The sequence below is a fragment of the Nomia melanderi genome, chromosome 4 (assembly GCF_051020985.1).
Source record: "Nomia melanderi isolate GNS246 chromosome 4, iyNomMela1, whole genome shotgun sequence".
NCBI lineage: Eukaryota > Metazoa > Arthropoda > Insecta > Hymenoptera > Halictidae > Nomia > Nomia melanderi.
The window spans coordinates 21,368,862-21,396,477 of NC_135002.1; the positions used below are offsets into that span (position 1 = coordinate 21,368,862).

Consider the following 27,616-nt stretch of genomic DNA (forward strand, 5'->3'; position numbering starts at 1 on the left):
AGGCAATACTGTACACGAAAGTCTGTGGGAAAGAGGTCACGCTTTTCCAAATTGAATATTCGAGCAGCACAACACACATGGAGCTAGAAATTAATGAATTTTCAATGAATCCTACGAATACTTTTAACACACTCGAAACAACGTATGTAAAATCGTTGAAAATTAATGAGAATTTGCATCACTTTATGCAAAGCGGAAAAATAGATAACCAAGCGGAGAGAAAAAAGAAAGAAATGGAGCGTATTTTGCCTGGCCGACGTGTGCCAATGAGAAATTTCGCATTGTGCGAAATTTCGCGCGAAAGACGTAACGAAACAGGGGGCTGTAAATTGCGAACACTTCATTAGCAAAAATTTAAATTTCAAAAGAGCACTTTACCGCGTCTTCCCGCGCGAGCTGCTGACGAGCTCTAGCGTTCTTTGTTATTCGTCGAAATGCGGTTATCGGCTGTGGACTTCTCAAGTTGAAAAATTCGTCGCGATGTTCGCTGACTTCGTGAAATCCATCATTTATTAAAACAATCTTCTATAGAAGTATATGAATTAATGTGATATCAATATGCCTAGTTATAAGCACGATACCATTTCTTATTCTATTAACTGTGCAAATTGAACGAACATTTGAATGTAATAACGACGAAGGAATCGACAGATTTATCAAATTTACATTATTTGAATGCGCGAAACAGATTTTTCGTTTATTTTTTCGGTACGAAACATAGGGCAGTTACGTGTGGAATGTGGCAACAGGTGAGGAAAAATTTGAAGACTGTTGTTGTACACCGACAAAATATAACGCAGATTAAGAATAATGAGATTCCGATTACAACTTTGTTTAAGCGCGGTTAATAATGGGAAATCTATTTGAACAGTGACATTTCGCAGTTAACTGTATGGATCGAGTCAGTAGGATAGCAGACAGTGACGTATACGTACAAATGTTTCATCTAACATAGGACTTGATCATTCGAAACGATATGTGAACAGATGCTTCAAACAACACACGGCTGATTGTACCTATTATTCAAGAAAAGTGTAGGTTGTTTTCCTTTCTCCTCGTTTGCTTCAAGTCTGAATCTTCAAGTAGAGCAAAACAATGGACTTTTTAGTATCAATATACTCGTGAAAAACGGTTGAATGTAGAGCTATAGTTTAAATGCGAATGAAAAAATATGGTATGCGATATTGTATGTATGAGATAATAATCTTGAAGTAAGGGTCCATATTTTGAGTGATACGTTACTGCTTCTTCGTGTCCTTACTGACCTGATTGCGCGCATCGATGTTGGCCGGTTGTCATACTGACATCGAAACTAATAAATCTTGATTTATATCTTAATTTGTTATGTAAAACCGCTTGGTCAAATTTTAGCGATTTATTACGGAAGAATGGTAATGAATATTTCCCACGAACCAAATTGATTTATCAAACAGATCTTTAAAAGAAATGTAAGTAAGTGAAATGAAAAATTCAAAGCACGGTGAAAATAGAGTTAAATACATCAGAAGGTACCTACCTACATTTCTACTTTTTCCGCTTTCATTAATTTTTGGTCTTCCAGAATCGCACTGGTCGACTTTTTTTAGCCTAATATAAATGGGGGTTTTTAAAAATGACAGAGCTCTAAATTCACCGAATGCAGGGAAGTGCTTTCGTTGTTCATCGAAAAATGTTTAATTTTCAAAATGGCAAGTTTTGCTTCTAACGGCAGAGTATAACCGCGAGAAAGGAGGCAGAGTGGCGAATAAACATTCGAATCGACTTCCACATTTGCATTAAAGTATTCTATTCGCCATGAATGTTTCAATTTTTGGCCTCATAATAATACACAAACAGATATGGACCACGCAGAATGAATACAAATACGGAGGAGTAGAACGTTTCAGTGGCCACAAAATCCGTAAATTTGGAAAACGTTTTCGCGTCGGGCTCAATATCATAAAAATAGTGGACTTTATTCGTTTATACTATGCACAATTCTCTGAAATTTGGTATAGAGAAAATTTAATTATAGAGTAACGACATTTAAAAAGACTATAAACTTGCATATAACGTGGGCTTCGTTAATATGCTTTAAAAAATTTATTGTATTAGGATTCGTAATTGAATTGTCGAAGTTCGAACGATTTCTGGAATATTTACGTTCGCATTAAAAAATGAAAAGAAGTGATAAGTAGGTTACATATTCTACGCAAATTTTCATTCCCATGAATTATCGCCCAAGAGAAATTCAAATCAGAGGAAATATTATTAACTGCTATATATATTCACGTTTTCTTCTCCTTCAATGACTTCACTGTGTCTCGAGCGTCTAAAGATTCACAGTGCAGCGATCAATTTTCCCAAAGAAAAAATGAATTATTCATTGACACATCTGTTATACTCTCTGCAACGCAACGTTGGAGATTGAAGCGAGGAAGAAGTCGTTTCAAAGATGAGTAATTCTATTTTGGTTCAGCCCGATAGAAGGAGCAATAGAATTTAAAAGTTGCGCCCTCGAAATGTATCTTCCATAGATACGAAAGTACCACAAGAGTCGAGACAGTCTTGGCCTCCAGTGAAAATTACTCCGTACCGGATAGGAGGGCTGGCACAGAAGTTCGGATAATGCAGACATTACCGAAATACCGGCGGCCTGGCAACTTTCGCAGCGTCCAAAATTCGTAGCTTTTCGGCGATATGGAACTTTTCTCCGTCTCCAAGATCCGCGCAACATTAACGGGTCACTTCATGCCCGATGCTGTTTCACCTCTCGCGCCTGTTACAACTTTCCGAGCCACCGAAACTTTGATAAATTTTGATAAAGTCACAGCAGACGCATTAAAATAAAAGAGGTTCCACGGCCGCCGTTCTCGACATTCAACGGCCCGTGAAGAACTCTAAACAACGGCGAGAGTGACTTTCGAAACTCCGACGATTTATAATTTACAAGATGTCAAAAATGTTACCGCAATGGTACTCCCGTTATCATACGGCTCCCGACTCGCAGATTTTGGGAATACCGAAACTTCACCGGGATATTTGATACGCGGAAAGTTTATTGTTCATAAATGTTTCGGATCTGATTCTTGGGCTGTAAATATACTCTTTATCAGGAGTTGGACTCGCTTGAAAGTATTCGTTAAAATTCCATCGTTTAAACTGTTTGTAGTTTACAGGCATCGCAAATGAAGTTTTTAGGCTACAGTACTCGTCAGAAGTTGAAATGATCTATTTCACAGTTTCTGTTGAAGTTGTATCACCCGAGAAAAGTTTATTATTCGTAGACGTACAAATCTCAGCCACACGACAATGTTTCATATCGTAGCGTTACATATTCTAAAAACACAAGAAAAAGTCATATTCCACGAGTTACATCCGGGAAACACGGGTCTGACCAAAATCATCGTGTTTGTCCCAAAGGCAGTGCGACGAGAATCCTAAACATCCTTGAAAAGGTGGGAACATGGTGGAGGGGTTCAAGGACGGGGTAACATCGTCAGATGTCCTCATACCCAGCCGAGAAATCAAAGTCCCCTGTCCGGAGCTGTTCGGCAGGCTTTTCACAACGCTATAAGGTTCCTGACTTCCCGGATTACTCGGACGTTCCATTCCAATTTTCAGTCTTGCCGGAGCTTCTTTTCCAGAAGTTCCCCGACTTTCGGGCGACCCTTAATCCCCCGTAAGTTTCTGAGACCGACCGCGAAATCAGAATTCCAATCATCCCCAGAATTCTAAAATCCTTGCTGCCTTGGACCCCCGTTCGGCTAATCCTAGACGCGATAGCCTCTTTTCCTCTTCGAAGGTAACCTATCCCGAGGTTTCCAATTCCCGGCAGTGATAGCGGGGAAATCGGCGCGATCTTCCAGTCGTCCTCCTCGCGACTACACACCCCCACCTTTTTTTACCTTCCCATCTCCGCTCTCCGCTGGGGTCCCGAACGATTACTCAACGTCACGAGATTCCCACTGCGGAGGCGAATACGTTAAGGACAAACTGCGCACGCCAGTCTACCCGAAACGTATACTCGTTCCATTCCATAAGTTATAATTTATGACCACGAGTAGCCAAGCATAATGTCCTGGGATTACGTGATAAATATACGCGCCCGCACGCGCAAACCTTCCCCTTCCGCGAGCCCTTTACTCATTCGATTCTATTCGCTGCGTCCTTCCTTTGTTAATGAGAGCTGGCGAGTACGGATGATACGTGGATAAAGGTTCGATATGCTTTTAGGATAACACAGCGAATACTTTGGAGAAATACTTCATCCTTGTAATTACTGATATTTCCAGGTATGGATCGGACAGTTTGTATGATATGTGAATTTAGATTGCTGACTAAGAGACTATTCAGGGATGAGGTCAGCTATTGATTTCGATGTGATTCAAATATATTATCTCCGCAATATATGATCTTGAGTAACTTTTTATAATACAATACTTGTCAGTACTTTACTGAAATCAACGGATCACACCTTTTTCTTTATAATTACCGATTGCTGATTCTACAGATGCAAGTATATTCTACGGATGGAGGTGAAATGAGCGATGATGGAATGCATGTTTCTTAATCTTTGCAAAGATGCTAGACGATTTGATTCGATTCACAATTTGAAAAATATTTTTCGGACAACAAAAGAGGAAATAATTAATGCAATATTTGGGTAACGAGGCGAGTAAACCAAAGTAACAAGAAGAGAGAGTAAACCTAAATTTAACTTAAACGACTCGATACAACTTCTTGCCTTGGCAGTCAACTCATGACTCTTCAAATTTCGTTTTTCAATACGCGCCACGCAGAAACCATGCTCTCCTCTAAAACATTTAGGGGTACCCCTTTAAAACCTTCCGCACAAAGCTGACAACGCTGGACCGTATGTTTACAATTTTCTCTTTTTTGGCCCTTTACCTGCCCTTAAGACTAAGCTTTAAAGCGAAAGTACGCATTTTGAAAGTATTTAAAGATTTAAATGTACCTTTATCCTGTTAGGTTAAATGAACTGTATACTCGTCTAACGCAGGACAAAGGCATCTATAGTATATTCTAACGAAGGGCTAAAGCAAAGCAAAGAAAAATTACATGTTTATCTGGAAAGATAAATAATTTCTCGTTGGAAGAATTAGTACCATTTCAAGCTTTAAGATAACTTAAGATGCTTTAAAAGTATTTACCATTTTCTTTGGGAAAAACTGCATAAGCGTAATGAAACTTGAATAATAAGCTTAGAAGTTTTAGCTTCTTATTTAGAGTCTTCTATAAAGTGCTAATGAATACACAAAGGAGAAAATTTGTTGGACAATTTATAATTATTTATAAGTAATCATAAAAAGCCTTATTAAATTCTGAAACCGATGCCGGAAGCCTGATCATGCACCTTGGAATCAATTAAGAATCTGAACTTTTAGAAATCTGCCTACTTCGAAATAATCCATGTGAAAACTAATTACTTTATGGTTTACCAAGTACGTGACATTTATTCATCATCCTCCGGGCATTCCCAAGTATTTTTATTAAGGCAGATTAGTAACACGACAATTCTTTTATATGCAGGAGTATTAAAACGTTTCATTAATAATTCAAGTTTTCGTAGATCTATTTATCAGGACACGAAGGTATGTCCACTGCTAATATAATTTCAGCAATAACAGGAATTCATAGATACTAATTAAATCAATTACAATGCACCAGAATGGAACCATTTAAATGGCGCTGAAGCAATATGGCCAGCCGACGAACCGTGTTAAATATGGACACCGAACAGTATTATTAGAATTAGAATTTAATAATATTACTCATCGGACGCTATAATGGAATATTGTATATTCGTTGAGCTAAAATCCCGTCGAATCGAATATTAAATGGAAATAAAGGTCGTACAGCGGGTGGTTGAAGAATCCGGTCCCTTCGAAATAATTCGAGTGACTTACCTGAAACATAAAAACAGACACATTGTTGTTATAATAATATAAAATAGAATTTTATGTCTTACAACATCAATGAAATCATGTGAAACATTCCTTTTTCAAAAGTTCTGTCAACCATAAATGCGAAAAAACGCGTGGCCTTCGTTTTATATAGATTTAATGTATTAAAAGTGAAAAGTTTAATGAGAGTTTAACGGGATTAAAAGTAAAATATAAATATATTACGTCGCATCGGGTTTTACGTTCTCGCTATGTAACAAGCACATAAAATCTCCTGCGGGGTGGTTATTAATAATTAATACCCTTTAGAGTACCCTACGTCGTATCGATTTTAATCAAAGCTGTCAGGCCATAGATTTTAATTCACTTTATTTTTCAATCGAATTTCAAACGCGTGCAACACAAACTCGCTGACGCGCAGGTGAAGCAACGTTCGAAATGGCGTTCACATGAATTCAGATTGAAATTTATAAAAAACAACTCTGGCACAAACGATTTTATTTATGTATGCATAAATCTACCACGTCAGAAAAAGACTTTTTGTAATAGATGACATGCATCAAGGGTCCGTGGTATGTTCTGATTTATATTATGTAGCAAATATGTCCGTCATCACATGAAAATAATAACTCGGTAGCGTCTGTTTCCGAGACAAAAATAATTTTACAAATCTAAATAATTTTGAGTATTAATATTATTAACACGAACAAGTTCTTCTAAAAATGATTCCAGTAAATTCAGAAGCTTGTTATAAATACCTTTATTATGAAAAACATTTGTGTTTTAAGTATATTCTTCAAAGAACCGTAATTGCTTCATTTCATATATATTTTATAGTATACGCACCAGTAGTGTTTGTTCTTAAAAGAAAATAAAACAATGTTTCTTCTCTGTCGAAGCGTTTTCGATTTCGAAATTCCAGCTATAGTTTGAATGTCCTAAATACAAATCGATATCCTGGACGAGTTTTCATTCGATTACGTTTCCAATTACTCTTTCAGAATCTGAAACTCCATAGGCGTTTACAAAAAAAAAGCGGCGATTGGTTCGCAAGAAGCGAATCGTAGTAGAATCAATTTCAGACGCTATTCATGTCACACGTGACCAAAACCAATCGAATTATTCAATTTTATAAAATTTGGAACGCGTCGATCGATATTCCACCATGTTTTTCGAAATATCTTTCATAATTTTGTCAAATGAGGAATTCGAACATTCATCACGCTTACAATTCCCAGCATGCGTTAACGATTTCTTATGTCAATTTATCTCTGCTGGATAATGCTGTCATTATTTTCGTATGATTTTTAATCGTGAAAATTGAAAGATCTGTGCAAAATGCATCGACGAACTGTCAAGTGCACGCGAAATTCACTCGTTCGAAATAATTCTGATCAGCGAACTGTGTATTTTACAGATTTATCATCGCTAATATTATTTGATATTTTACTCCGATTAATTAAAATTAATCTCGAATGCAATATAAAATGAAACACAAAGATAAATATAAAAACCGAAATATTAATACAACTTCTTAATATTATAATAGCAAAACTATGTATATTGAACTATATAAAAATCGGAAAATGAAAACGTTAAATGTACCGAAACATTCGCCAGAAACGCATGCACTAATGATCTAGTCTAATAATTATTTGCCAATCAATTATACTATTCTAATCAATTAAAACGAAAATTCATTTTATCTATTTCAACATTGTCTCTAGATGTTCCGAACCAAAAACAGTAAAATAATCTTAAGCCTCTGCGGAGGAAGATGTTTTAAACTCCTAAAAATGTGCTTTTCATAAAAAAACTATGTTACTACACACGGAACTTATAATACAAGAATAAAAACTAAATATATTAGACTACCCAAGCGATTAATATTAGAAAAGAAGAAACCCACATAGCAAGCCCTGATTATTTAAATATTAAAATTAATCGCCTGCAGTCTTCGATTTTAGATATCAAAACTTGAAGTCGCCATTACGTCGGCAGTCGACCGCGAAGAGTTCAATTAACTTCTCAAGAGTAGAAAATGTATTCTGCGAACGTTGCAGATTTAATGGACGTCGTATCAGCAAGGAAACGAAATAGGGAACGCATACATGCACCGGAAGGTATAGCAAAAGTAATGCAGAACATTCTTCCAGTGGCCGCGTTCGAAGTAGCCGGGATCAGATTTATTAGTGTTCCTGTTCCGGGAACTTCTAGCTCGTGTGCTTCTTCCCGGTCGGTCTTCCGGAGGTATTGCGGATCTAAACAAATTACCGGAACGGGGAAATTTAGACGAATTACAGCAGGCCAGCCGAGTTCACCGGTCTTTTTCCTCCTCGGTTCCTTTCGCCGTTCTCATCGGGGGCATTCGAGGCAAATTGAAGCTAATAGAGACTCCGGCGATCTCAATCAACGGGGTGGAAACGTGTTTCGTGATATGGACTCTTACGGCGCGGTAATAACTCAATTTCGGTCGCCGGAATTCCGGTATCGCAATTTGATCTAACGGTGATCGGAGATATTTGCATCTTCGAATACGCGAGGTCGAGGGAAAATTCTAACAAATGTCAGATGTTCCCTCGATAGTGTAAAATTATTGTGCATCGTGTGAGTTAGCGATGAGACACTGGATTTTATACTGCGAACGTTTCGGTCACTTTTTATAAGAAGAAACGGTGCACTTATGTGGTTTGAATTTCTAATTTTTCTTCGTTTCAGTTTGGAATGAAATTAAGTTAAAACGAATAATCAAATAACCAAATAAATTTTAACAAAACGTACAAATGATGAAATAATCCCGACCTCTAAATTAAATAACTAATTTATTTCATAAAACAGATCCCTAAGTGACAGTGGCATAGGTTATAGTGTAATTCGCGCGGCTTATTTGTCCAATTGAATGTAATTACGTTGTGAAACGTATTATCCAGTTAATAGTTCAGATAAAATATTTGTTAAAGTTCTATAATATTCCAATTTGATTTTGTATTACACCTATGGCCCGATACACACAGAAGATCGAGTCTTCGGTTAACTACCAAGGTGACTTTCGATGCATTTCAATCTTTCATCCTTATACAAAAAGTGTTTACATTGTTTCATAACCAAGTATGCAAGCCAATTTACTGTGTACGTTAAGCTAAATAGCACCGCTGAAATTTTATTAATATCAAATAGACTCGTGCTATTGTTCATGGTATTTTTAAAGCTTCAGTTTAGTAATTGAAAGTTAATAACACGAGAACGTGTATTAAAAATAATTTACGTTAACAAAATATTCGTTAGCATTACGAGATTAGGTTACAATAAATCTGAAATCGGAGCAGGAAATAATAATTCTCGTGATGTAATAATTCTGTAATTATTCCCCAATTTATTTTCCCGCGAAACGTAAGAAATTGTGAAATTAGAGGAAAGAAAATTGTTTCTCTGTATTCCGCTCTGCACATGAATCTTCAATTCAAATTGCTGAAATTTGCTTCGTTATAATCACTTCTCTCGAAGAAATGAAATAAAAACAATCGTATCGTTTCATTTTTTAAGTGATCTCACCTTTCTACGTTTGTTTTTGACAAATAATTTGTTTATCTTCATATTTAATAGATAGTATTCATTCTCGTAGATTATATTGCGTATCGAGGAAATAAGTTGCAATGTTGCTTTCTCGATTTATATAAAAATTGCCAAGGATATTTTCCGTGATTACAATTTTAAAAAGCTATTTACTTACTACTACAACAACTGCAGCATCTCTGTCGTTTCCTGAAATGTTTGATTATAATTTTCAAACACTGTTGAAGTTATATGACTTTAATTAAAATGTTTTTCATTAAAATGTAATTTCATAATTGTAGAAAGTACTCTAGTAATACCCTACATTTATTGTTCATAGGCTGTGTAACTCTTTAATTCTTTGCAATATAATATTCAGTGGAACTTATAATGCAATTTTAAAGGTGAGTTCAATTGTTTTTAAACAGAAGTAAAATATTATTTTTCATTGGTGAACTTTTAATCTTTATAGTGGGTAACCCTAGACTTAGAATGAACGAAAAATTCTCTTCTTTCTAGTCAATTGTTAACAGTAATGTAGCTCTAAGGAGAATAGTCTGAAAAGAAATCGTAAGCCAGGCCGTTAATACCGGAAGAAAGACATTTCCAACAGGGAGAAAGACATTCCTGAATAATAAAGTAGCGCGATTAAGTCAAAGTTGATTTTCAATTGGAATTTTCTTGAACCAGTCCGATGACGAATGAACTTTGAGTTACCTGTGTGCATTATCTGCCGGCATTAGCCGTCACAGTGAAGTTTTAGTTCTGGTATTCGCTTTGCGAACCCATGATCGATCGTTCTCGATTCGGTAGCGAGCAAAAGTTCCTCTATAACACAAGTTGCTTAACTGATTTTTCTTAGGGAATTTAACGGGGACAGGTATATTTGAGTTTAATCCCGAAATGATATTACGGATCTGTAATGGAACGGAAATTAATAAATTTCATAAAAATAACAATAACTCGTATACTCATATTGTGACTTCTATCGTGTTGTATACACAAATAAGTTCATTCGCCTTGGTCAATTGAAATTTTCATTTCTGAGTACCTGAGTTCTGAATACCCACGGAAATATTACTTTGTTGTGAATAACTTACCAAAAGAGAAAGAGAAAGAGAAAGAGAAAGAGAAAGAGAAAGAGAAAGAAGAAGAAGAAGAAGAAGAAGAAGAAGAAGAAGAAGAAATTACTTGTTCACAGTGAGTATAAATTTATCGTAGAGATTGAAATTTATTGTCGATTTAATGGATTGGAGGAAAAAGATTGATAGATGGAAAACACATTATTTTCATTGAATTTACGGGAACTAAATTAAATATAACGTAAAATCTTTGTCACGAGTTAAAATTTTAAGTAAAATTTATATGAATGGTATCGGATGCTGTATAATGTTTTATTAAAGCTTTCGTAATACGAAGCCAAACAAACCTTGATTCCTGTTCGTAACAACGACACTGAAACGTTTCCACTTGTAATATCCCGAAATGATATAAAAAAACGGGAGGAGAATGTTCCGCGAAACGCCAGGCGCAAGCTGTTTAACTGTACTTGACAGATTAACAGCCATTATATTTAACAGCAGCGGGAGTTGAAAATTCTGCATTGGAATTACTACGGTGAGTCGATAAAACGAATATCTTCTCATCGCCGAATTGTTGGTCGACGCCGCGTTTAAACCAGTATCGAGAATTATTCGATTAATTTTACTGGACAGGTTTGACAGGCGTGTAATGAAATGTGTCGAATGAAACGTAAAGCTCAGGTAGACATGAAATTCACTTGTCGGCATCGCGTCGCCTCTGGCCAATGCGGATTCACTCTAAACAGTTCTAAGAAATCATATTTATCTGCGCGCTACAAATGCTTCTGACGAAGAGTTGCTTCACCCATCATACTTGTTACAAAAACGTGCGATCAAATAAATTGTACAAATTAAATCAACTCGCAATATACTAGAGTTTAATTCCAAGTTTTATAATAACTTGGATATTTAGGACTCGAGTAACTTGAATGTTAAGATTTAACAACGATAATACATTTTTTTATTCAATTTCGTATTCCTCTTTGTGAATTTTGTTACTTTTTACGCTTCAATGAATTCGGAAACTCTGAAACGATGTCCATAGGTTATGGAATGATAAAAAGAAAAGAAATATGGCCACTCGTAGCCGGTAAGATAAAACAAATTTAGGATAGCATCGTATTTGACAGAAGGATAGCAAAGTTATTTAATTGTCTCAGTGTCGCGAAAATAACTGATGCGAAAAAAGAGACGACCAGCGTTTAAAAGCATGCGATCTGTCTGAGCCGTGACAGTCACGTACTACTTCACGTCAGCACTACCTGCTTTTAATGACTCCCATTTTTTCAGCGTGCTTTAATTAATCACTTCCGTGCCAGCGATTCGGTTTTGACATCGTTCATGTGTTGATATATCCTGGCTCACCGACATATGAATTTTTCTTCTGTCGTTTCGTCTTACCGTTACCAATAGGAAATATATATATTTGACTTTCAGCTCGATGCTCGAGGAACATCACCGTTTCGTACTATTCCAATGCAAACTTTCGATTCGACGTTTTGTGCGTCGATTATGATTTTCGAAATAAAACGTTCGAATTTCATGGAAAAATAATTCGAACGAGCTTCAAAGGATAAAAGAACGAGGTAAACATGATCGTCCATGAAAGTAGTCGTTCTTATGTTTTCATTTGATAATCCATAGTAAAATAGGAATAGCGACGAAAATATCAGAGATCAGAAATAAACAATTTCTTTACACCATAACTCTGCATATTCTACAAAATAAAACGAAATCCACTTAAAACAATAATTCAATAAACTACGGGGAATTAAAGTTAAGTGAAAAACAAGACACGTTCAAAAGTAGATAATAAATGATAAAGCTCGGCGTCAGACGAAAATCTTCGGAAACAAGAAATCAAAGTTCACAGAGTATGCATGCGTTCTAAGACCATTTCCAGGATCGTCTTTTGCTCCAAAGCGAAGTTGAAACAAAAGCCGCGACCTACGCCCTGTAATCACCGCGAAATAATGAATTTCGGCGACTTCCGAGTTTCGTCACGAATCGAATCGACGAACCAAAAACCCGACGGCTGCAGTTTGAGCCCGTGGCTGGGGTCTGACAGGGCTGGTTCTCGCCATGGATTTCGGAGGAATCGAAGTTTCATTCAAGTTACACAGATTTCGTGGAAGTTCGATGAAATCTTCATTACCGTGACAGTCTGTTAGCCTTTCGTTAATGAATCCGGTGGATTAAAATTCTGCCACAGACGGACGCAACGCCGAGTACTGCACTGTAATCTAGATCTCATAATTAGGTGGAAAACAATTGACAACTGAAGATGAAGATATACCAGAATTAGCGAATGTCCTGTGCACTATACACACTATGTAAACGCATAGCAATTTCTAGTATTAGATTAGTGAACAATTATGGAAGTGACACTGAATCGCAGTATATTAGTAAATCACGAATTCTTTTAAATATAATGCTATTATACGAGTGGCTCGAAGCAACTGTTGTTTAACTACTATTCCTGAGTTCTTAAGAAAATTAGCTTTATTATTATTCATAAATTTCAATGTATTATTATCAGTTTATCAATAAAGACTATAATAAAGCACAAAACAATATCGCTATGTAAATGTTCCGTTCGATACGGAAGACCCTAACAAATGTTCTCGAAGGTTCGTTATGAGATGGACGGGACAGAAAGTTCAGTTTAGTGTTCATTCCTTTTTTACTACTCTTGAGTCGTATTTACTCTAGCCGACATATTTATCGTCGCGACAGAAAACATTTATTTTAGTTAACGTGCAGTGCATACAATAGACAGACAAGTTTCGACCTGCAGGAAATCTCCGCAAGCCAGCGAACCCTCGAGAACCCCCCCCCCCCCCCCCCCCCCCATACATATACACATTGCTATCACCCCCGCTCGGAAAGGGTCTGGCTGAAGGGCGTTAGCCAAAAAATGGAAACGATGCGCCGATTGGCTTAAAACAAGGAAGACAACATATACTGAGACCAACACGAGGTGTCGACATCGGTGACGAGAACAAACTTCGGCACTTCTCACGATTCATCCAGTCAGTCAAGTTATATTCAAAAGGATGTCGTTCCTTAGACACGCATCACACACTAGATGTACTGTTTCACATTTTTATAATAAATTAAAGTATTGTTTAAAGTAGTAATTCTTAAAGCGTCCACCTTAAACATCTCAATATCCACTGGCCGTTAATTCAGCGAGCGGAGCGGGGCATACACAGAAAGTTTCTTTCACAAATTTTTAAATAAACTCTTTGCTCCCGCCTCAACAGTAAACACACAACTGCTTCCTCGCTAATCGCATCAAAAAGTCACGCGCCCCCTCGCACTCTAACCTTTCGTCCATAGTCAAAATTCACGCAGTCACGTATACGCTTCGTTCGCACGATCTCAGTCGCTCGATCCCAAACAGTTTTCATTCGCGGTTCTCCAGGCACTCGACTTTTCCACACGCAATCACACTTATCTCCATACTAATGTCTTTTGCGTCTCTTGTATATTTATCCATTAATTCTCAATTTGAAAGGATGATATTTGTTCGTGCACGCTGTCCAGGCAGTATTAGTGGACGTGGCGCAACACTTTCACACGCCGAATTAACCTTGTGTGAAATAGTTGTGATGATGAAAAAAGGCTTCTCCTTTTCTCGTTCGAAAGTGGACTGAATTTGTTGAATATTGAGTGAAAGGAATGTGTATGTGTATACAAAGTTAAAGTGTGTGTGTTGTCCAGTGAGTACAGCGTGATTAGTCATGAACTTGTAGTCTATCTATATATATATATATATATATATAAAAATACTGATATAGTGCGGTGTCTTTAGTGACAAATCAGAAGGCTAAATGATCAGGGTGTTGCTAATTATAGTTTTTTAACCTACGCCCACATTACTTGTAGTGTAGGTAGGGGGTACGTCGTCCCTTCTGACCTGCAAGGGTACCGGTGGCTGTGCGCTCAGGGTTTAAGTGGTTGAGCTGCCGTTTTTTAATGATATGTTAGCTTCGACAGCTGGTCATTTATGACATCGGATGTAAAAATTGCAGCTAGCAATAAAATGCTTCCAAAATTTACTTATTACTGTGTTTAGACATGAGTGATCATAATTGGTCATGCCATAAATCTTTACGCACCGATAGTTGTGTCTCAACCAAATAAACCGTGCCGGAACAATATTATTGTTTCGTAGTCGCTGTTGAGAGGGGTTTCTGTCGCCTTGCTGTTGTGCGAGTTCACGAATTCGATTCTCGCATCTGCCAGAATTAGGTATATATACGATTCATAACGTGAAAACGAAGCTGTGTCTGAATAATACAGTTTTGTTTTCTATCCCACAGTTTTTTCATCTAACCAGATTCTTGGTACCATGCCTATGTCGTTATTTGTTCCATTATTCCTATTCAATTTCCTGCTGATATGTATAATCTATTTGGAGCGTTTAATATCAGTTCTCCGAATAAATTTTTTAGTTCTACTGTGAATTTTGAATTTTGTACCTTTCTTACCGTATGTGACTGCCAACAGAGGTGCCTGGTTATTTGCCAGTCGTACTTCTATTGTTGAGTATCGCTATTTAGTATTTAGAGCTTCGTAGGTTAATTTTCTATTGGTACAAATTGCTGTTCCACCTCCGCCTTTTCCCTCTGTTCTTCCATACCTTATGGATTTCAAGCCCTTGAAATATAGTTGATGCTGTGCATTGAATTATGTTTCATTGAATAGAACTATGCCTGGTTCTTTGTTTTGTATGCATGTTATAAGAACCATTCTCTTTTGATTGCTGACTATTGAGTTAACATTCAGTGATGAATTTTAACTTAATATTATTGTCGCGTGTTATATGTGTGGGATCTGAGGAGGTTTTGGCGAGAACAATTTCAGTTCCATGTTAGTCCACTCTGTCCTGCTCCTCTCAACTCACGAAACTACACTTCTCCAAAAAAGGCCTTACAATCATCTTAAATACTAATTCCATCAACACGCTGAATGATCCTGCAGGCCATCATCGGCCGCCTGTGAACTATCTGAGTCCAAGTGACCTGGCCGTAACGGTCCGAGAATACCTGCAGTATCCGGCCTTACGCAACGCGCTCCATACATGCATATTACTGGTCATTGGGGAGTATTTTTATGGGTTGGCTTATGTAGTTTGATGTTGTTTCCATTTTGCTTGCTATGTTTTCCGTGGATTTTTCGAATCTATTTGTTCTAGCTTCATGTTTCTGTATTTCTGTGAAGCGAGTGTGCGTTGATTGTATTTGTTAGGTTGTATGATGGTTGTATCTTGATCAAATGCAGAACTTAACGGTCTGAGTCCACGGTATGATCACGGCAATAATAGGCCGGATCAACGGAAGTCGTAAATCTTCGTTTTGACTATTATCGACACCAAAGGTGCTGGTGCTCACGCGTCCCTACTACATTTTACAGTGACCGGAAGTATTTATTTGTATGTGGAGTCAAGTTACAAATGTCAGGTTGTATTTAGCGATAGTATTTGAACTGAGTTTTTTCTTACAATTGATCGATTTGCGTGAGACTTTTGAGAGACTGTGAGAGATTAACTGAAATGTCTTCCGAAAGAAAAGTAAAAGTACCGTGAGGGTACGTTCGCGGCAACCTTTAGAAGTGAGCGGGATGATGGGACAGCGTCATTGGCCGATGATATTGAGAACGACATCTCACCAGATGCGACGAAGACGTGTGCGTCACCGACTTCGCTTTGAGAAGGCCCCGTTAGATCTTAGTTAGTAGGAGAGTGGGCCCGTACGTAAGGGACAGTGTGCTCATACAGCGATATTTACTTGAATTAAGGTCAAAGCTCCCTTACCCTTAAGAATGATGATTTTCGGCCAGGAGCCACAACCTCCTGACCTGGAAATCTCTGTGCTAAAATTAGCATAATGCGACAATGAGATTGGTTCCTTTTCACTGAAGGTCGGATTGATATACAGGAAACATCAAGCTCACAATCTGAACTTGCAATTGTGCTCCATCGTGTTGGAAATTAAAGTCTCAACGTCTGATTAACCTGAATAAGCTGCAAAGCATTGCAAATATTGAGATGCAAGGGTGGTTGTACAAGCATGTGTCTGGTATGTGGTATTTCTCTGTCGCTGCAAGAATCTGTGAATACCCCTTTTCTGAAAGCTGCATAGGATTATCCTTTATCTTTTGGACCTCTTCTATATGAAGCAACGCGTTCCACGTTGCTGCAGTTTACGCAGTAAAATTGGCTTTTTTCTGAGTTATCAGCTGTTAGTTTTATACTGCATTCCCCTGGATTATGTCAATTATTGCACTTGAGGCATCTGTAGTTCATGTTACAGTTATATGCTGCATGCCCCTATTTCTGGAATTTTTTGCATTGCGTTATTTGTTTTTGTTAATGTTTTCCATCTTATGACATTGTGGCGGTCAGAAATCGCGGAAAGCGTCTCTGGGGTTCTGAAGACTTTTTCCGATTGACGTTTTCGTCACGGTTACTCGAAGTGTTGCAAAACAGCGACACAGACCTCAGGATTGTGGGCCCTAACGGGAGGTCTGGCGCGTCCTAGGCATATGACTCTCCTTTACGTTCCATGGAGCGTGCAAAAAGTTTATGCAAGCGCACGGATCCCTCACCACCAGTTTTTTTCTGACGTTTACACCAATTTTCAGCCCTCTGTCTCGACCAGAACGGTAGTTCTGTAACTACCGTTAACTGTAAATTTGAATTATCAGCTTTTCAATGGTAAAGAAATTTAGAGACATTTTTGGCATAGCAGTGTTTGGCTGAGGATTTTTGGAGATTTCTCCGTTCGAAATCTTCAGCGTGTAAAATGAAAAATTTGACATTGAAGCGTTCAGGCGATAACTTTTTCATTTTTACAGTAGTGGACTGTGAAAGTGAGTTCAACGCAATAATAAATAGAGTTTCATGATGTACTTTATTACTAACTGGCCTCTTACAGTTTTGACGCGCGCGTGTCCATTCGCATAAGGTCGTCCCTCTTCGCTGTTTTCGCTCTCATTTCTATTATCCTCGCCTAGTGGGGGGCTTGTCTTGAAAATCCGCAAATCTGTGCCGCGGTCGTGAAGTTTGGTAGCTGGGAAGACGATTGAACCTGGTCATTGCCCTGCGTAACGTTTGTGGTATAACGCGAGATCGGGCATTGCCCCACATGAAAAACTATTTGTCTTTGTGTCAATCATCGTTCGACATTTATTTTCTTTCTTTCGCAACGCTACATGGACATGTTAGTATGACAAACATTCTCAATTTTTTTCAGATTTTTTGACCTGCTGTGCCATAGACGAAAAAAATGAGGAACTACCTTTTACAGGCACTTGAAGCAGAACCGGAATTAAAACCTTCACCTCCTACAGAGTATTTCGTATAGTATCTATATTAACTTTTAATATGTGGGAATTTTAACAAATGACGTGCAAATGTAACAAATGAAGCTATAGAAGTTAATCGAAAACGAATTTACGTCATATACCAAAATTTCATCACTGCTTTCAACGACGTGTTTAGCATGACGTCTGAATTGTACGGCTGCGAAACTGGTGGAAGTGTTTCTGTCGCAGACCTAATTGGAATAAATGCTTGAATTTTATATAAAGATTGTATCTATTGTAATGGAAGAAGAAATTGCAACGCAGGAATTGTTATTTCAGTTAGCCACACAGAACTGGCCGCTGAATATCGAGAGTCGCAGAAAGGAGACAATGTAACACAAATTTAACATGTATAAGTAAAAATTACAGTGCGCGAAAAACTTGTGAAATTAGGTATTATAGAGACAATAAAACTAGGAAAAACTGTGGGGAATCTAAAAAATATGTATACGGCAAAGGTTCACTTGAGACACTGGTATGTAATTTCCAAAATACGATAAAGACAAATGAGGTAATTATAATTTTGTTATTTATGATTAACGTTCATAAATAATATATTCAGGTTCTCTATTTTTATTTTTGTTGTCTTTGTCTCTCAATTTGCTTGCAAAAGATACAATTAAAATGAAAAACAATTAATTGATATATGGACATGATATGTAGACATGAAATGTCGATAGGTTTAATGTTAATATTTCTTCTTCTTCGTGTGAGGTCGTAGGCCTTTCAATAGAAAGTTGTGTCTTTTTTCATTCTTTGATGTATATGAGTAGTACTTTGCCCTAGAGGAGGAGGTTTTTCACTCCGTCAAATTCTTTGACAATTGTACTGCGAGCTTCTTATTGCTGATTCGGTTGATTTGATATTTTAGTTGTCAGAATTCATTTTATAATATTGTTAGGACAAGTGGACAACTTTACAATACGGTAAAATATTTATAAAGTCATTTATAACCGTTGGCTTTCCGTTCGGTAGTTTATCAGGTCGGCCTGCAGCCAATATGCGGCACAGAAGAGTTCATTTTAGAAATAAACTATTGTCTATTTTCTCACTTCAGCCCCGGTATCGTAAAATCCTGTTCCAGAGGGTCCCTTAGAATTTCAGAAATAAGCGTTCTCAAGAATCTTGACCTAACGGAATTTCACCGATGTTGCTAAAACATCTTTCCATCGTAGCGACCAACTTCGTCACCGCCGCTCCAGGGAAGTGCCACGCTATGGTCGTACTGGAAGGAAATTATGCGTCATCGTAGTTAGAAAGAGATGGAAAAACCGCGCCTGAAGCTACATCTTTTTCGTGCATCAAGAGGGAGGGAATGGGTCCAGGGTTGAATAAAAAAAACTCTTGTTAGACACAAGCAGAATTAGAAAGGCCCTTAGGAGAGTCAGTCAGAATTATAAACATGCAAGGTAGAGTCAGTTGAGGCCAGTAAAAAATCAGTCAGTCATCAGAGAGTCTTTTAGTCCTAATTCATTGCGTGATCCTTCAATTTAGACGACACGAAGTGTAATATTCCAAAGGACTCGATCAATTAGACTTCGAGTCCTTAACAAATATTTTGTCTGTTTCTTTGGAGTCTTGATACATTATGTTAATCAATAGTTGTTTTGCGTTTCTCTATGTGAGTGTTATTGATTCCGTTGGTTTGTTTCATTTTGTTTTGTTTTTGGTTCTGTTGCGATGCAGTCTCCTAGCTCTGTGCGTTTGGGATTATGTACTTTGACTTGAGGGTCGTGTATATACTATGTTTCTTACGACCCTCTTCATGCTTTGTCGTTAACATTTGTTCTTAACATTGACTTTATTGGTGCTCTTACACTTTATATTTTTCGCTCTGAGCATTTGGAAATACTTTCTCTTGCGCTCACTGCACGCGACGATAATCATCCCGCGAATGCCGCGCACGGACGCTAACATTACGCCGTAGTGTCTTTAAACGGTTTCGATTTAAAATATAGTTTTTTCGCAATTGTAATCTTCTTCTCTTAATAGAATTCCATAAAAATTATAAAATATTAATCATACAAATTGTAAATAAATTCATTACTGATTCAACGTTTTAAATGTTACGTTTATAATGTTAATAAACACTCAATTAAAAGATTCGTCGAGTTATTTAACGGTGTAGTAAGAAAACGTAAGTTAAAGGCACAAAATGCTCTACCACTAATTATTTCAATTAATTTATTCCATTTCTATTTTACTATTGATGTGAATACGTTAATGAATGAATTATATAAATTAGACACATGTTAATTTCTTGCGATAACATGTTTAAGACTGATATCATACCACAGAAGAGCAAGTATTCATCAGATATAATTAACAACGTTTAGTGATAATCTGTTTTCCGGGAAACAGGATATGCAAAGAAGGGATTTCGGTGACCGCTATATCAGTAATCAAACATCATGTTTGTTTAGATATGACAGCAATAACGGATATTATGGTTTAAGGATTATCGCTCTTTCCTGAAACATTTTCCATATAAAGCACGTATTCCGTTTATTTTCTTCAAGACCGTTTTCCATCGTGAAGGTGTAAGCATTTCTCTCGTCTCGTAATACTTTAATATCATAGTAAGATACAGTTATAAACTTCCATATTATTGAATAATCCGATTTCCCATTAATCTGCAATTATATACAGGTATCTCGATTATCTTTGACTCCAAGTTTCAATAGGAAGAACCAATTTTTAACTATGCCTACTCCGAAATATGCTATTTTATACTTATTTCTACGCCCCACTGAGCTAATCATCAAACCTAAAGGAGAACAGAAAGTCGGCTTTGACATACCAGTTAGTTATTGGGTAAGTGATTCTTTGCCATCATTTTTTATTGTTTATTCACTTCATTGTTCCTCCATTGAACATTAAAACAACACATGTCTTCAGCAAACAGTGGAATAAACAGTATTAGTAAAATAATAATCAGTTCAGTAATTTCTTATATTCAATTGACTTCTTGTTTACTTCATAAACTAGAATTGTTCTGTACAAATATTATCCTTCGTAACTTCAGCTTTGATCCCATACCATTTCATTTCTATCCTCCACATTTGGTTCCGTAATCCGTTTTAACCATTTCTATTACACGAGTCGTATTGGGATCGATCCATCAAACGCAAAAAGATCAAGAGAGCAATCACCACTTTTTTGAAGAATGTTGTGTCAGTTGTAGGAGATTCTGATAAGTGCTCGGCAGTCGGTATGTTAAAAAAAAACAGTTGTGATAAATGTCATTTAATGAAGCCGAAGACAAAGTAGACACCACCACTTCCGAATGTCTCGAAGAATATCTCAAGTTTTAACAAACAAATACTTACACATAAATAAAAAAAATGTATTATACATACACGAATAAAAATATACATATAAAAACCTTCTGTTCCCTTAGCCGGAAAGGTATCAAAACAAGAGAGATGAATTGTTAGGCCGTTTTTGCGAGTGCGACACACTCATTCCGGTGAAAGAGATGGAATATCTTCCAGATTTTACCATTCCTAGACAGTTGGGACGAAATGACTCCTTTTCAATATTTCATCCAAAACATGCAAAGGCAGCAGCTGTCCTCATCGAAGCTTTCATGAGTTTGTAGAATTTACCGTGTATTTTACAGGAAAAGAAAATTTCATTACAGCCATTCAATAGCAATGTCTTTTTTTTAGACACGGAGACTTACGAGGACTTCTTGTCTTTAGCAACTTGCTGTCGTGAACAAATGAACATCGAGATGTTCATTTATGCTCTTTCGGTGGCGATCTTGCATCACCCTGACACGAAGGATCTGCCACTACCGCCATTGTGTCATATATTTCCACAGAAATATTTTGATCGTAGTGTTATCGCTCAAGCTAGGGAGGAAGCTACTCTTCTAGGGGAAACGTCAAGAGTACGTGTCTGAAATTCCTTAAATTTGTTATTCTTTAAAATCAATAATTAGAATTCTTATAATACAAACACTTTTTACTTCAATTTTAACGATGATAACGAATAATTATTTTCCATTGTAGTCACAGAATATGAATCGCAGAAAGCTTACTCATTAAGAAAAACAATATACGAATGACAGAACATTTTAAAGTTTACATTGTAAATGTCTTATTTGAATGTAGGAAATAATTGAAATTCGTGAAGATTTCACTGCCACTGATTTGGACGAAGAACATCGAGTTGCATACTGGAGAGAAGACATTGGTGTCAACCTGCACCATTGGCACTGGCATTTAGTTTATCCATTTGCTGGGGACCCTAGTGTGGTTGACAAGGATCGCCGCGGGGAGCTCTTTTACTATATGCATGAACAAATCATGGCGCGGCACGTATAGTGACCATTGATTAAATTTCAGAATGAAATTAGTTAATGAACAAAATAAATCCGTTTTGAAATTCTGGCAACAAATGCATTATATTATGAGATATGAAAAATTATATATCTATCACACTTTCAGGTATAACTGTGAACGTTTGTGTAATCGACTTAATCGTGTGAAACGATTTGTTAATTGGCATGAACCGATTCTCGAAGGTTATTTCTCAAACCTGGACTCTGTCAATACTAGTCGCATGTGGCCAGCTCGTCCAACTGGAATCCCACTAAAAGAAGTCCATCAACCGCCTGATTTTTATTTCGATATTACCGATCTGGAAAGATGGCGTGATCGCATATACGATGCTATTCATTCTGGATATGTAATTGACAATAATGGTAAACATGTACGTTTGACTGAAAAGGACGGCATCGATATATTAGGAAATATCATAGAAGCCGTCACTACTTTGTCAATCAATAGTACGTTCTACGGTAATGTTCATAATCTAGGACACCTCGCTATTTGTGTTTGCCATGATCCGGATTATCGTTACAAGGTAAACGTCTTTCATTCGAATAATTTTAATATTTTCTCTGTACACCTAATTCTGCTTTTGCACAAGTTTCATTTAATACGAATTCCGTATCCAAATTCTAACATGAATGTTGAAGTGGTTTCTGCATTATTTTGCGAATTTCTTAAGTCTGGAACCAATATTTATTTCACAACGGGCACAGTATACTCGGTTGTATAAGTCACTTTATACGGGACGTATATATGGTGCAGAAATGGAATTGAGCGTAAATGAAACTAGCATTGCGGTCTCAATCCAAAACTTCACTCATAATGTCGGAACGAATGTATCGACGAACGATGAACTATGCGTGTGCATGTATTTTGGATAAATGTTCAATTCATTGGAATATTCCAGGCTAAATTAATTGTCTATAATATTGATTTTTATATAGAACATTCCAAATGTACGTAAAGTTAATGCATGGTGACGAATGAATGTTTTAGAAAGTGTAGAACTGAGATGAACGTATTCGAATACATATATATTAGGGCTTCGATTCGTGTAGTAAAAATATTGTTTATTAAATAAAATATTCTCTTTCTCTTAGTATAATAATAATACTTAACCCACGAAGTGAATATTATGCTAATCATCTTTTTTATAGACATTATTAATTCTATTAGTACCGAACTGTACGATTCCTTTTTATGTTACTTTTAGCAAAACTTCGGCGTTATGGGCAATCAAGCCACCGCTATGAGAGATCCAATATTCTACAGGTGGCATGCTTTCGTTAACAATATTTTCATAGAATATAAAAATACTCTGCCAGCGTATTCTAAAGAACAGGTTAGTATATTTCGAAGGAACAAAAGTAGTTAAGAGGTATCGATTTTATTTTGTTGAAAAGACAACGTACGATTGAAAATAAATAAATATTAACATTAATTATGCACTTTCTGGTGACACTTATAGTTGGAGTATCCACACATTGAAGTCGAAGATATTGAATTGACGACCAATGGGCAACCGAACATTTTGAATACTTTTTTTACTACGAGGGAAATAGATTTATCTCAGGGGCTCGCTTTTGCTGATGGAGGACCGATAAAAGTCCGATATACTCACTTGGATTATGTCCGTTTTACATATAAAATTGTAGTCAACAATCGCGACAACGCAAAGAAAAAAGGAACAGTACGCATTTTCATGGCTCCTCAGCAAAACGAACGCAAAGAACCTTTCGGTTTTTCAATGCAAAAGACTTTAATGATTGAAATGGATAAATTTTCCGTAGAAAGTAAGCTACTTTTCTTGCATACGCACTATACCTTGATTTGTGTACAAGCTTAATGCTTTGTAAACTGCTAAACTGCGGCCTTTACGAATACTTCGAAGGTATTATCATCAAAATTTAGACTTCGAAATATTCCTTCTTATTTTAGTGACATAAACAAATCTTTAAGAAATAAATTGAAAGGGTTTTCCAAGAAAAACCTTCGCGTGAAACAGTGTGTCATGTTTCTTCAAATTTTTAAGATCACAAAGACTTTTTATTTGAAAGCAGTTTTGTTTTTCATTTTCTATTGCATTTTACAACTGATGGTAAAATACATTCTAGTGATTTCATTATGTCTTATGTCCATGCTCAATTCTTTTACACTGTATTAAATTGTTCATTTGAAGCGTAGATTTCTATGTATTAAACTGAAAATTTGTATATTTCTAATTTTGTTGCCTGTTACATTACAGTACCGCCGGGACAATATGCAATTAAGCGGGAATCAAACAAATCTTCGGTAACTGTATCTATAGACAGAATCTTCGAAAATACGCCCGATAATTATAAAACCAACCCCAATGATGATAAAAGCAACCTCGATATCTGCAAATGTGGGTGGCCAGACAACATGTTAGTACCCAAGGGAACCGTAGAAGGTTTTCCCATGGATCTTTTTGTTATGGTGTCAGATTACAGTGGTGATCTTGTGAGTAGATTTTATTGTGACCATATTTTATACCCTGTACCGCAGTAATTCTAATTAAAGTGTTCATAGCTTTTATTCATTTTACCGTTGATTTGAATTAAACTAAAATTGTAATCAAATAGTACAGGGTAAAACAGTGTGTTTTTCAATGTTTAGGTTGAACAGGACGAGCCAACTGGTTGTAAGGTTGCAGATAGCTACTGTGGTTTGAGGGACCGGAAGTATCCGGATGCACGCCCAATGGGCTATCCATTTGACCGTCCAGCTCAAGAAGGTGTAGAAACTCTGGCTGATTTCCTTAGAAAAGATATGAAAGATACGAAAAATAAGGAAAATATGAAAAATATGAAAATTCAAAAAGTAATGATTAAGTTTATGGACAATAGTATGAAGAAGGATGCCAGATCTGGGTCGGAAGATACGGGAAGTACATAGATCTGTGTTGAACAATGTGGTTCCGGTAATTATGTATGCTGTGTCAGAAGCTCAGGGATACAAGTTTTCCTCGTATCTCGCACTTATGTCGACTGTATACATACCTTCGTCAGGCTTTAAAATATTATCTTTATATATATGTTACTCATCGATAATATAATTTAGTCTTTGGAAATTTGATGTAATCTAATAAAAGTTCAATGCGCAGTTGTTAAATACGTTACCAGGTACTGAACATGACCGATAAATAAATGATATATTTTCAAGAAATAGCTACCAGAATTTCTGACACTTCTAAAAAAAAGCAATGGCTGTACTCGAATGGAAATGATGTAAAAATTCTTTCTTTGCGCCTCGAGTTTTATCGATTATTTTTAATAAAAATTTGCATATGAAAATAGAGCAGGAAGTGTCTAATAATATCTCATAAAATATTAACCGTTGTAATACAATAAAATGTATGTAATGTAAAAATCGTTTAAAACACATTTACGACTTAAAGGTTCTTCAATGTCGTAAAATGGTGAACTTTTGAGCTATGACGATAGCCAGCAGTGATCAGTGAGTCATGGAACGAAAGGGCTGTAACGACGCCGGTAACTGGCATTGACATTTTAATAGCCTTTTATTTTGTGGGTGCAGTCACGTCGGATAAGCCTTGCGAAACAATAATATTGCAATAATGTGCGTATGAATGATTGAGTGCACGTGCAAGTGGCCTGTGTCGCTCCTATGTTATACCATGCCTCCATATGAGTTTTATTTTAAGCTTTAATGCTGTCTTAGAAAATAATCTTGCATTTGCTATGAATGCTTTCCCAATTGTAAAAGGGAGTGATTGTTTAGGAGAAATCTATTATCAAGGGTTAGGTCTAAGTATTTGATCTCGTGCTTATGCGTGATTTTGATTTGTTTTTATAGAAAGCTATAACAAGGACTGTGCAAAATAATATCGGTACGCTAACAGACAACCGATCGCTCACTAATCGCACCCAAAAGTCACACGGCTACGCATTTCCAATTGCTTCTAAAGCTCAGCTCATTCGCTCTTTCTTTCTTACACTTACATCCATCTTCACTCGCACCTTAACCTTTAGCCACTCGACTTTTCAATCAGCCTTATTTCCAAACAAGCCGGCATCATCCAGTCGCAAGACGACACCGGCCACCCACAGGCACGCTCGACCACTCACAACCACATTAATATTAGTATTTCATCAATACACTGACATTTCACAAAAGCTTTTTTCTTGAGACTACAGAAATAGTAAAATACTATTATTCTGAGCCAATCCGTGTAGATAATAATCTTACTATAAAATCACTATAATTCTATTGTTATTGGCAAAAATGAATAAAAAATAATATTCTGATCGATGAAAAAGTGCTTTCAGAATTCTTTTCTCCTAATCCGACAATCTAGTGATTCTAGGCCATTATGCGACGCACTAAATTATTCTACTTTCTCGTTCGCCACATATTAGTTTATTCTAGTTTTGCCAGTTTGTAATTAAAGTTGCGTGATTCGTCGCGATCATGGCGATCCGACGTTAATTACGTCGTCCAAGAAAAATTGACGTGAATACATTGGAATATCACGATACTCAGTTTAATGTTCATTTTATTATATAACTGTTAGTTGTAGAAGTTATCTCGCTGGGTAATTACCTGAATATTACTCTTCGGAAAACATCAACTGTTTATGAAGGCTCGACAGTAATATTTCATCTGTAATTCTCTTTTAGATGCACTCCAAATGGAAACCAGTGTTTTTAATAAAAACAATAACAACATATTCATTTGTTATTAATAATGAAGAGAGAAAAATTCAAAGATAGTCCTTTATGATAGTCTTTTAATATAGTGCCGGGTTAACAATGAAAATCTCAAAATTCCACAAATTCAAATGTTATTCAGATCTGTTGTAAAGAAAAACATAAAATTATTTGTTTTATCAATTGTTATAATTTAAAGCAATCGTAGACATAGAATGAGCATAAAACTCATTTTTCTTTCTAGTAAATGATTAATGGTAGAGTAGTTCGAACAAGTGCAGCTATGGAAGAAATTATAGGGTAATGGTTTCAACGAAGACTATTAAACGTTGGATCTCTAACAAAAGCAAAGAATGACTTAAATAGTCATTATTTTCATTTTCAATGGAAATATATTCGCTACGTTATTATTTGAACGTTTTAGTTATTATTTGAACTTGAAATGCGAGAAGTTTCGCATTTTAGAATGAATTACGTCATCGATGACGTGTGTTCGCAAAGAGCAAATCGATAATATTAGTATTCATACGAACACCAAGTATCTCATAGCACTATAAAACACCAAAAATGTAGAATTAAATATTTCCGTGATTCTTCTCGCTTCCGAGAAACGCCAAGTTTGAATTTCAGCCAGGTGTACGCGTATCATTGAATAATGCTTGAACAACGTG

At 36.5% G+C, this 27,616-nt stretch overlaps 2 protein-coding genes across 3 annotated transcripts in view; one reads left to right on the forward strand and one right to left on the reverse strand.

The window, feature by feature from the left end:
• LOC116433344 (uncharacterized) overlaps positions 1–27,616 on the reverse strand; it is a 492,012-nt gene that overhangs the window by 237,194 nt on the left and 227,202 nt on the right. The window lies entirely within an intron of this gene.
• On the forward strand, positions 20,449–25,170 carry LOC143174449 (phenoloxidase 1-like). The gene is made up of 10 exons (XM_076366888.1): positions 20,449–20,454; positions 20,564–20,728; positions 21,315–21,507; positions 21,586–21,809; positions 22,033–22,235; positions 22,369–22,786; positions 23,468–23,596; positions 23,723–24,047; positions 24,500–24,735; positions 24,892–25,170. The coding sequence occupies exons 2-10, from the start codon at positions 20,618–20,620 to the stop codon at positions 25,168–25,170; spliced, it is 2,118 nt and encodes a 705-aa protein (XP_076223003.1). The 5' UTR covers positions 20,449–20,454; positions 20,564–20,617.

What these genes read in the sequence shown, in the direction of transcription:
- LOC143174449 (XM_076366888.1), top strand. Translation starts at nt 20,618, where the DNA reads ATGCCTACTCCGAAATATGCTATTTTATACTTATTTCTACGCCCCACT. An exon ending in ATCCGGATTATCGTTACAAG is followed by an intron (nt 22,787 to 23,467) that starts GTAAACGTCTTT and finishes TGTTACTTTTAG; the next exon opens with CAAAACTTCGGCGTTATGGG. An exon ending in CAGATTACAGTGGTGATCTT is followed by an intron (nt 24,736 to 24,891) that starts GTGAGTAGATTT and finishes TTCAATGTTTAG; the next exon opens with GTTGAACAGGACGAGCCAAC.